This window comes from Haliotis rubra, unplaced genomic scaffold, assembly GCF_003918875.1.
Source record: "Haliotis rubra isolate DU_JTF1 unplaced genomic scaffold, ASM391887v1 Scf135, whole genome shotgun sequence".
In the NCBI taxonomy this organism is placed as follows: domain Eukaryota; kingdom Metazoa; phylum Mollusca; class Gastropoda; order Lepetellida; family Haliotidae; genus Haliotis; species Haliotis rubra.
The window spans coordinates 734,717-746,484 of NW_025765281.1; the positions used below are offsets into that span (position 1 = coordinate 734,717).

Genomic DNA, 11,768 nt, shown 5'->3' on the forward strand with positions numbered 1-11,768 from the left:
GACCATGGCTTTATGCAAATTAGTGTGCGATGATATTGTATAACAAATGACACTTTTTGAATGTCCATTATGAAATTAGACTTAGCTTCATAATAAACGATAGCAGAAGTCAAAAATAACAACTTTAATACTGAAACTATTACGGACATAGATACCATTCAGTCTCACTATCACTATAAAAAGAAACAGGTAGGAGGGGTCATCTCAAAAGCAAAACCAAGACGGGTGTTGCTGACGGTAGTTGGGGTCGGGCTTGGGGATAGAGATATTAGCTAAGATTAGATAATCAGTAGAGACACATTCAATACACATGAAAAAGCATAAAAAAAATATTTGAGATGACCCCTTGGGCAGCAACGTGCATTTCATGCCAAGTGAGTTGACGGTCTGTCGGCTGAGCGACCTTATTGCCATCTATAGTCTGATCTATTGTTTTCAGCAGCTGTTCGGTTTTTCTCAGTTTTGTCCGATTTTACGAGTAAGCATGCTTTTCTGGATATCCTATTACGCATCCCACTGAACGCCCAGTTGGGCCGATGTGGGTTATTTCGACATATGCTATTTGCAATTGTGTAAATTTTAGGGATACAGAGTAACAGCCTAAAAACAGTTTTTTTCTATTTCCGACAGTACTTTAACACATTTACCTTGTGTAACAAATAGCCATGAACATATCAATGCTAAACCTTATCATTATTCTTGTGCTCTATGGGATGCAGTACATGATGTAGTGTGTGGCATCAGTTGACAGTAGGAACTACATACAACAAAGAGATGCCAGTATGTCATTCAAGGGCTCAAGCTTCATATTGACTTCAAAAAGCTGACTTCCTCCATAATCTGATGCTGGGGAATGTCACACCAACAAATACAGACAACCATACAAATGAAACTATAATACTGGAGACAAAGAGTCAAATAAAGTGTGACACAGCATCATTGACAGATGCTTAACTTCTATAATAAATACTATCAAAGTCCTACATAATAGTGAAATCTTAAAAGATTGGCTATGAAAGGGAGGTAACCTAACATATCCAAATTATCTCCCTTACAACTAGGAATGTTATAGCACTTTCATTTCCAGTGTGGGATAAGGAGGGCCATTGAAGAGGATATGTCTTGCTTTACAATTCATCAAACAGTTTAATTTGATTACTGGAACAACATACACAAGACCCTTTTATCACATATATATGTATTAATGTTTCAATTGACTTTTAAATGTCACATCATCCTTTTAGACTTTAACAAATACACTGCTTTTAAAACAATAGTTTTGACACTTGCTACAACCCAGTATTTGTATCTGTCTTCTGTAAAGAAAAACGAGAGTGGCCTAACTGATAACGATGTAACAGTTTTCGATGTACACTACACGTGGTCAGGTGCTGCTTGTCTTCATTTAAAACATCTGCATGCAGCAATAATGTTGTCATGTCTGAAAAAACAATCAACAGCATCTTAAACAAAGTAAACACGACATATAGCTGACAACTTCCCTACATCAGTGTAATAGTGGTGTCTCCGTAAGATTCTTATACTGTATTGAAGCAAGACTGAATAATGATCCTTAAACAGTGAGTGAGTGAGTATGGTTTTACGCTGCTCTTAGCAATATTCCAGCAATATCGTCGGGGGAAACCAGAAATGGGCTTCACACATTGTACCCATGTTGGAAATCAAAGCAGGGTCTTTGGTGTGACAGATCCTTCAACAGAATATACATGGTAGATGGAGAATTACCAGTAGCAGTCAGCATGCCTGAGAGACATGAATACAACAGAACACACAGACTGGGGATGCCAGGCATACCGGATTGACTATACACAGGTAGGACTATTCACGGACGGGGTGAAATTACCTCATTCCCTGACATTTTAGACAACATTTCATAACAATCCTATCTTGATAAAACAGCTGCATCAAGAGTATAGTCAAATCGTGGTAATGTTTATGAGGACAAAAAATCCCCAGCCATGTACAAACTAGGCCATTATATGTATATTTCAAAAGTCACTATTAAAACAGTAATTGAGTCAAGTCAGATTTGACAAAAAGTGTCCGTCATATATTACATGTTATAGGAAGAGTTTCATGATGAAAATCAAAGGCATAAAAAGGCAGAACATGTCTACAGTGAGTACTAATAGGAGTTTTCCACTGATAGAAATATTTCACTGGTTGTTTTCACATTTTGTTGCTTTGTGTACCGATACACATGTATGCATGTTGCTTACTTCATACGGATGTAGGCCACCAGATCATATTCATTGGTTCATCTTTGCACAGAAAAAATACTGTGTACAGAACAACTTTAAGAAGTACAGAAATACAAAATACAGGTTTGGTTATGGCTTGGCAACAGGATCCAACCACAGACCTTCTGCTCATCAGTCTGGACCAGGTAACATATGGCATATATGCTGATTACAATAATCACATTCCAAAAGACATTTGAGAAAATAGTGTGAAAACATACCAGTGTTACTACCTCAAACTTTGCTATCTGCAGTAGCTTTCCTTGTTCGTTTGGCTGGAGAGCCCTCATCAACAGGTTGTTTCCTCTTCACAGCACTGAAAGTAGACACACTGTACTGACTATGTTCCTCCAGTGATGCAAGCTCAATAGTAGCATCATTACCATAACAAGATATTCTTTAGTATGGTGCTTGTACAAGTGATCACCCAAAGCAGGCCTGTTTAATCATTTCACCATCCATGTTAACCGATTTTCATGTTAACTCAAGTCACTGCTGGTCCAGGGATGGAAATAACCCATTGCCCGGTGCCCGAGTCCAGTGTTTTTTTCTGTTGGGCAAGCAAATTTATATATCACACTGTATCGGTGTCCAGTTGACTTTCCAATATTAATTATGTTGTTTATTTAAAAAATCAACAAGAAAACGGCTGGTATAGTGGAAAAATTATCAGGGCAAGTGATTTTACATGTGCCACTGTACCGGAGTACACTAGCAATTTTAAAGTTATTTCCACCCCTGTGGTCTACTGTCAAGGACAGTCTACTTGATCCGCTGGGTTTCAATCAAAAAGGTAAATATGCACAGCTCTACTGACACAGCCCACACCCACACAAAGCTGACCCAATATCTCAGTAAACTGCACAAATTATATGACAATCTTCACTGTCTACTAAAAGAATGTTTTCCCTTTTCTAATCTTAAATGACATCCTCTTTTGCACATTATATATTCAGCAGATATGTGTGTGCCTGTCTTAGATAAATATAGACCATCAAAACACTGTTTTCACTTGCCAAAATTGCAGAAAAGACATGCTGAAGAAGATGAAAGTTTTCTTAACTAACACAAATTTGCTTTGTCTATTTATGCTATTCAGACTGGATATGCATTCGGTGATATACTGACAGTAAACTTATTTTTTACCCATGTTGTGTTTGCAGAGCACCCACCTACAGCCATGAATTAATGCTTATAAAACAATGCAAATGACAGCTCACCTTATAGCATCACTTGAAGTGTGCTTGGTTGGTGAGACTGGTCCACTACCTTTCGGTGCAACCACAGTAACAATCTTAGGGATATTTATCGATGACGTAGTCTGAGTAGAAGTCTTAAGTTGGCTTGTCAGTACTGCGTATGTATTGCTGGATGCAGGTTTGGAAACAATACTGTTCATCTCACTGCCAACCTCTACTAAGCCTTTCATGTCAGTAATTGGGTAGAGATCTACTATGTCAAGCTTCTCGGGGTCAAGCTTCTGGGGGTCAAGCTTCACAGTCTTCTTGACAGCCTTCTGCTGACGGAAGGTTACTTCAATGTCATCATCAGTGTCAGAATCTATCTCTACCTGGGTCCCTGCTTCTCTTTTCTGCAAAGGAATATCAAATGTATTCAGGATTTACCACCATATTAATTAGTTAGTCAGTAAAAATTGATGGTTCAATAGGAAACCCAAATTGCCAGAAAAAGGACAATTTTACAGTGGCCATCACATGCCTCTCATCTCTCAATAGATCAGGGCCAGCGGCTGAGTGAAGATATGCATCATATTTTGACCTGGGCCCTGTTTCACAAAGCTCTCGTAAGCCTAAGATCTCGTAACTTTTCTCGTAGCATTCGTACTTCCTATGTTACAGTATAGGAGGTACGAATGCTACGAGTAAAGTTAAGAGATCTTAGGCTTACGAGAGCTTTGTCAAACGGGGCCCTGGATTCCTAGCCTAGGTCTATTTTTCAGACTTGGCAACTTGCGATTGGGTAAATGTTGTCATCACCGTCTGTTTGTATTATGGCTGCCTTTATATATTGCAGTGCCTTTGCATTTGGTCTGCCATTAAATTTACACTGCACTCTATTTTGTATTGCCATTGTAAAATGTAATTCCTTTGCAGTAAGTTGTATTGATTAGTAAACTTAATTTCAGAACACAATAGTCAAATGTATAACATTTCTTTGTTGATTACTGCCCTCGCTCCCTCAGTCCAATTCCTTTTTGACAAATTTCGAGTGAACTCATTGTTCTAACTTGGAAATTGACATGTAAAGGCATCCAAACTTTCTTACTATGTATTGTCTCAGCCTTAAAAGTAATTCATTTGCATTTATGATTAAAGTTACAAACATCAACAGCACACTGCCACATATGTCACGCTAATCCAACGACACAGTGAAACTGTTTGACTCATGGACTGTGCCCTTGATAATTGTGCATAAATCCCCTGGGACTACTTGATCTCTCATGGTGTCTATTTTAACTTCTGTGTGTTAGTTATGTAACACTCAGCAATAGTCAAGTCACATCAGTGGACTCTAAACAATCCAAACTTGTCAAGACAATTCAGTGTTTGACATCATAAGCATAATTCTACACATCTGGGATACAACGCCATCTATCAACCAAAATCACATTAGTCACCTCTTGTGACCATAATGAGCTGTAGGAAGACCAGTTACAAACAACATACTGAGACTTGTGAGTTGCTAGGCTACACTGTACAGCCAAAACTAGTCATTACCTCATCATTCTGTACTTCGGACTCATCACCACCTTCAGGGACAAGTCCCTCACTCTTGTCCATGTTCAGTTGCTCAGAGCTGTCTATTGCCATTAGCAGTTCATCAACACCTTTCTCTGCAGAATCTAACCTGGAGGAAAACTCCTCCACCCGTCCATCAGGATGAACTATAACAACTTGAGGAGCATTACCAAGTTTCCCTGCTCGCAAGTCCTGCATAAGATTATTGTGTAGTTGATCATTGACTTGTGGCACATTTGTTGCAGAGGTACCTGCCTCTGAATCCTCATCATCCGACATACTACATTCTATACCATGATGTTGCAAGTGACGCACAAGATTACCCTTATGAGCAAAAGATCTATCACACTCGGAACAGTCATGCATCTTCTCCCTCGGTGCAGGAGGCATGTAGTCTGGGGTGTGATGAAGGTTTCTGTGTCGTCTCAGGAGCTGTTTCTGGCGGAATGTCTGATCACATTCATCACACTCAAAAGGTTTAATCCCGGAGTGAGTGAGCAGGTGACTATCCAGGTGCCGCTGTGACAATGCTGCATAGTCACAGTTCCCAAAATCACATTTAAAACATTTCTCTCCATCATGGTTCTTGTTGTGCATTTTATAGGAGTAGCGATCTGGGAAAGTTTTGTTACATTTACGACATACCAGTGGTCTTTCACTGGTGTGAAGTTTTTGGATATGTATTTTCAGATCTGTTTTCCGTCCACAAGTTGTTGGACATAGATCGCACTGGTACACAGGTTTGTCTCCGGAATGTATAAGTTTGTGGGCTTTCAAACTGTTACTCTGAGTAAATCGAGCATGGCAAACATCACATTCATATGGTTTCTCGCCTGTATGGATGCGTAGATGACGCTTCAGTTTGTATGTGTCCGGACTTGCATATGCACAGTGGGGGCACTGATATGGTCGTTCACCTGTATGAGAGCGCATGTGTCTCTTTAACTTGCTAAGTTCAACACTCGCATAGTCACAAACCATACACTTGTGTGGCTTCTCAAATGTATGCCTGTACCTAATATGGCGCACAAGCTCACCAGATGTTGTGAAAGCTGCTTCACAGTCCTTGCACTTGTGTGGTCTGTGACCAGTGTGAGTGTTCACGTGATTAGTTAACGATGCAATTGTCTTGAATCCACGCTCACAGATAGTACACTTATGTGGACGTTCTTCTGAATGAGACTTCATATGCCGAGATAAGAGATACCTCTTTGGACTTGTGTAGTTACAATAATGACACATCAGTTGATTTGGAGATCCTGTAGCAAAAGCTCTCTTTGGTGTTATTTTCAAGATTCGTTTGGTTGTTCCATCCTCATCAATTATCTCTTCTGTACTGATTTCACGAGCCTCTTCTTTAAAGTCAAACACAGACATATCAGTTGTAATAGGTTTACCATTTGCATCTTTTTCTCCATCTGGCTGTGAAACTATCAGCACGTAGCTCACCTCGCCATCCTTCCCAACTTCAGAAGGAACAATGGTCACAGTCTGGAATGAGTTACCAGCATTGAAGACAACAGAATTGTCAGTAGCACCCTCAGCTGCACCAATAACTTGAAGAGTCTCATCCACTCCATCCCCAGCCTGCACAGCCACAAGCTGCGGCTGAGAGCTGTCGGCAGAGTTCTGGAGGGCCACAAGCTGAGCATTATGCATCTCACTTTGACTAACTGGAACTGCCTGAAGATGATTCACAGCATTAGAGGTATTAGCTGCAATCGAAGCCAACACTGCAACTGGATCTGTTCCATCAATAACATCAGGTTGTTCAATGCCCTCTACACCTTGAGTAGTTAGTTCTTTAGGTACCTCGGTGAGTTCAGTACCCTGTGGAATCTCTTCACTGACAAACTGCATCTGACCATCAGCCCCCATGGATACAATCCTTATGATGTTCCCTGCTGTTGCAGGATTCATCAAACTCTGGACCATGGAAGAACTGATCTCCTGCGTAGAAACTGAAGCATCCAACCCACCAATAATTTGTGTTCCATCTCCTGCTAAGTCTGCAATGTATGTCTGGTACTGGGAATTAATGGCGTCTGCTTCAGATTTTTCCACACCAACAAGAGCAGAAGTATCATCTGGCACCTGTTCAGTCCCTGACAGTGGGGCAGAGACTAACCCCTGAATGAGCTGAACTGCAGCTCCCTCCAGGTTCCCATCAATGATACCCTGTTCCTTGTAGAATCCACCAACAGCCTGAGCTTGAGAAGTTGTAGAGTCACCTCCTGCAAGAGCAACAGCAGCATCTTGTATGACCACTTGACCCTTGTTATGTTCAGAGGATATTTGCACTGGGCGTATTTGTTGAGATCCTGGCGTCTGTTCTCCTTCAATTTCCTTGTTAAAGGTCACCAGGTAGTTTTGAAGGTCGTTTAAATTCTGTCCAGAGGCTGGTGTTACCCCAGCCACCTGGTCCATGGCTCTGCTGTCTTATCTGAAAATACAGGATATATCTCAGAAATAGAATCAGATAATTGGTAAACAGTGAAATGACATTCTCAAAACTTTTGTAATCTCAAGTAGTAATTAAAGATTCATTTTCAGGCCAAAGTGGGCTGATAAATGATGTTAGGTCTCAATATTTGGACTGGTTCTTGATTTCAAGCTCACAACAAAAGGAATTCATTAAAAGTTGTGGTTGTGAAATCAACTCCAAAACAAAACTGTTTGGGTGAATAATTTCAGTGTACGTATCACTAAAGTATATTGGAATGAAACACATTAAGACAGAAGACAAGTGCTACAATGGATTGGCTGCCAATGTTCCACCAGTCCCAATGTTCACTGCACTCTGATAACCTCCACCTTCTGTCAATGCCTCAGTACAACTTCACAAGCTTTGGTGATAAGCCATTCTGTGTATATGCCCCAAGACTCACTTGACTCTTTCAGATCACGACTAAAGACATTCCTATTCCATGAACACTATGACCTTTGAACTATGTGCCGCTTTGAGCATACACCAGTGTATTGAATCTTGCGGGATGCCAAATTACATCATCATTATTATTATTAAGACAGGTTGTCTTAAGATCTGTGAGTTTGTGAGTTTTCTTGCCTTAATATCATGACAGGGGACACAAGTATTGGGATAATCTGTGAGTGTAGTGTGGAAATATATGTGAACTATCATCAAGAGCCACTAACTGCAATGACCAAATGGCAAAGTCCCTTGGGTCTAACCAAAATTGTTCATCGTTGTTAAGTAGAATTCACTACCTCTGCTGACTGAACATACTGAACAGAAGGAAACTACCACCTGGCTTGAGACTACTAGCTACATTACTGTCTGAAGAAGTGAATGTCTGTACGCTGCAATACACAAGCGGGGATCAACAAGAATTTGACTTGTCTGAACTTCACTTGACCATGGACAATGTTTAATGTATCATTTCAAACCAGTTGTTTCCATGTACCTGTAAAATGAAGCTCTTATTTCATGACCCATTCATAACAACCATAAAACAAATTTCAATGTATGTTGTGAGGTGAAACACTTCATCACAAGAGATCAAAATTCCACAAGATCTATTGATTACCTCCCTATCCACTACTCCCTTGTACTAAATACTGAAAGAGTAGAATGTTTAATAATACCCTACAAAAAAATAACAATGAAAGGTGTTTGAGTATTTTAATGGTTTGGGATTTTTCATTGCTCTGCTTCGACATGAATTTCTGATCAAAAAAATTAATGGAGACTAATGATATGATCACATTATTCATTTCACAAATAGAACCTTTTGACACATTATCATCAATTTATATTCTATTGTTTCCACCTGGTTAGCACTAAATGGTAAGCACTTACATGGTCTTAGTGCGAGAACGTTTATTCAATATTTGATCTCTTCATTCGATCCATGTTTACATTGTGAGTGGTTTGTATGTGTTCTTAGGAATGGTCTTTCGTTTTCCTGGACATATTGGGGCTGTTTTCTGCATTTCTGTTAAACTTGCATCAGTGGAGTGTGTCTCACTGCCTTCTATCAAGAGTTTAGGGTAGTGAAGTAAGATTTGGCCGCTAGGAGGATACAAGGGTGACACTCAGCGCCCCCACCGCCATGCCAGCGCCCTCTGCGAAAACACCGACCCAGGAGCAGACAGCAGGTCGTGCGCGAATAATAATGGTGTCTTTTGCAACATCGGTGATTTAGTCCTTGCCACAGTGATCATATATTGTTCATAGATGGAATCCGTATCCTTATGATAAGAATTCTGAGCATTCGTCAGAACTTTGGAACACTAATATTGTCTTGAAAGTGTTTCTCGTCTTTTTCATTCAAAATGGCGGACGCATTTACATCCGCAGTGAGATAACTACACCGTTCCTCTTCTCCTAAACTTAAACGTTCATTGTGACTACATTTCTGATTCTTGTACATTTATTGGCTACAGTCCGATTACAAATTTACTAGATTTGGTTGTATTTGTGGGTAACCACGTCTGTATGGGCTTACCTTTGGTAACAAAATTTGACACTGGAGGGCGTTGTAAGCTTGTCGACATGAAACGATATAGCTCCGCGCATGCGCAGTCAACACAACATGGCCTGTGCGTGTTTTTTGCCGCTGGCTCTCTAATGAAATGTATTACTCACGAGGAACTACTCTTGATTTTTTTTGCTCAAAACCAGGAAGTGTATTCATCGTCAAGCAGATGACAGATTTTCAAAAGCTTTTGTTACATCATCATGATAACTTGGTCATGAACTTAAAATGGTAACATAATATATCACTTTAATGTGAATGTAATAAATGATTAGGGGCTTGGATCCAATTATATTTCACCCACCCAACTGACAATTTATATACCATATCTTACCCAATTAGTGTAATACCTCACCACTATTAGCACCAACATTATATACGTACATTGTCAGGTTACCTATGTTTGAGATTACTTCCAGCAAGTTGGTCCCTGCCTGGCGCTCGGCATTAATGGTTACAACAAGGACTGGTCGGCTCGGAGTCAGTAATAATGTGTCTGAGTGGGGTATTCATGCTTCAGTGCGGCATGGTATCTCAGTGGGCTAGCACTATAAAACCAGCTTCAGTCTGGGCTAGTACAAGCAGCCGCACATACACACGCATGCACGTCGTCATATGAGCGAAATATTCTCAAGCACGACGATAAACCCAATTTCACCTCACCTACTTCCAGCAAATATAATTTCCGTCTTGCCTTGCGTTTGCTGTATTAGATAACTGCACATTGACAAACATATGTTGACGTATGCTAATGGAACAAATTATCTGAATGTAGATGGTGTCAACCGCCAACCTATAGGCATCCGGCACCCTATGACCCTCAGCTTGGCGTCGAGGTGATGAATATAAGAGTCCCATCAATGTACACAGCTGGTAAAAGTACATAAATTTAGGATGTTCACACAGAATGCATGACAGTGCATGCCTATAAGCTCAGGGCTAATACGGTATTGATTTTCACTCAGTGGGAGAGTGAAAAGAGGAACACATATTACAATATTGAAATATTGGCATCCCCAAACCAGATAGTTCCCGCATACCAAACAGGGCGTGGCACACCAATGGGCGGTTGGCACCAGCTATTGTTGTACATTTACAATACCTTGGTGTTGCATCTGAACGTAAGGTCTTATCACGCTCAAATTTCACAGCGTGCATTAAACGCCACGTGTATTTGTAAGATATTTAAAGTGTGCGCCCATAATGGAAGTCTCATTCAGTAATGCAACTGAGCTAAGATCATGCATAAAACTGTTTCCAGGACTGTGTGTCAATGAACAGAGACAATGGCGGAATGTGGGAACGACAGTTGTTTGGCGAATCAAAAAGTGTAATTTTTCGTCTGTACCACAAGTACCGTCAAACATTCAGGGTTGCAATGAGATCTTGGTGTCTCGTGACAAGTATTTTACGGTACGACCGTACGTAGATTACAATATGCTCCTCTTACAGAGAATTCCGTAAAATAACAAGTCGGTGAATTTCAGTGAAGGATGTGAGACTGTCTGCTGTTTTGTCTGCTTAAAACAACACTCGCCTTAACATACCACGTCCATACATTAGCGTTGATGTATTGCATTATTTGTAAATACGTTTGTATGATTAACCCCGGACTCCGCAACAGTCCAGCTATATGGCGGCGCTACCCCTGAAGACTCACTTTAACAGGAAACCCGCGCCATATGACGCGCATACTATCGTTATCCATGAGATAATGCTCGACAACACTGTATTCAAGGGTCGAGTTTGTGTTCCCAGCTGAATTTGTTGCTTAAGTTTGTGATGGAAAGATCTTCCCGCATCCCTTTTCTTGAAAAATAAGGGCGGTGGGGTACCTCACACACCAAAGACACGGGTTCGATTCCCCACATGGGTACAATGTGTGAAGGCCATTTCTGGTGTCCCCCGCCGTGGTAATGCTGGAGTACTAGTAAAAGCAGCCTAAATCCATACTCGCTCACTTGAAAAGACCCGTGAAGGTCCGGGTTAGAATATTGATCTTCAGTAACTCGTACTTGTCGTAAGAGGCGACTAACGGGATCATGCAGGTGGTCCGGCTCGCTGGCTTGGTTGTCATCGGTTCCCAATTGCGTAGATCGATGTTCATGCTGTTGATCACTGGATTGCCTGGTCCAGACTCGATCATTTACAGACCGCCGCCATATAGCTGGAATATTGTTCAGTGCGGCGTAAAACTAAACTCACTCACTTTAAAAATAAACACAATTCATTTTGAGAAGAATGTGCAC

General features: G+C 40.7%; 1 protein-coding gene across 3 annotated transcripts; it reads right to left on the reverse strand.

The window, feature by feature from the left end:
* Window positions 1-532: 532 nt before the first annotated feature.
* LOC124267931 (zinc finger protein 184-like) lies at window positions 533-9,577 on the reverse strand. Of its 3 annotated transcripts, none has more exons than XM_046702924.1 (5): window positions 8,841-9,297; window positions 5,000-7,463; window positions 3,482-3,852; window positions 2,483-2,577; window positions 533-1,441 (listed from the first exon to the last, which is right to left on the reverse strand). In XM_046702924.1, exons 2-4 carry the CDS (start codon window positions 7,445-7,447, stop codon window positions 2,496-2,498), a joined length of 2,901 nt encoding a protein of 966 aa, XP_046558880.1. In that variant the 5' UTR covers window positions 7,448-7,463; window positions 8,841-9,297; the 3' UTR covers window positions 533-1,441; window positions 2,483-2,495. The 3 variants fall into 3 exon arrangements, with proteins under 3 accessions (XP_046558880.1, XP_046558878.1, XP_046558877.1); XM_046702922.1 differs by lacking the exon at window positions 8,841-9,297 and adding an exon at window positions 9,490-9,577 and having other exon boundaries at window positions 534-1,441; window positions 2,495-2,577; XM_046702921.1 differs by lacking the exon at window positions 8,841-9,297 and adding an exon at window positions 9,490-9,577 and having other exon boundaries at window positions 534-1,441.
* Window positions 9,578-11,768: the final 2,191 nt, after the last annotated feature.

What these genes read in the sequence shown, in the direction of transcription:
- LOC124267931 (XM_046702924.1), bottom strand. Translation starts at nt 7,447, where the DNA reads ATGGACCAGGTGGCTGGGGTAACACCAGCCTCTGGACAGAATTTAAAC. An exon ending in CCGAAGTACAGAATGATGAG is followed by an intron (nt 3,853 to 4,999) that starts GTAATGACTAGT and finishes ATTCCTTTGCAG; the next exon opens with AAAAGAGAAGCAGGGACCCA. An exon ending in ACTTCAAGTGATGCTATAAG is followed by an intron (nt 2,578 to 3,481) that starts GTGAGCTGTCAT and finishes GTCTACTTTCAG; the next exon opens with TGCTGTGAAGAGGAAACAAC.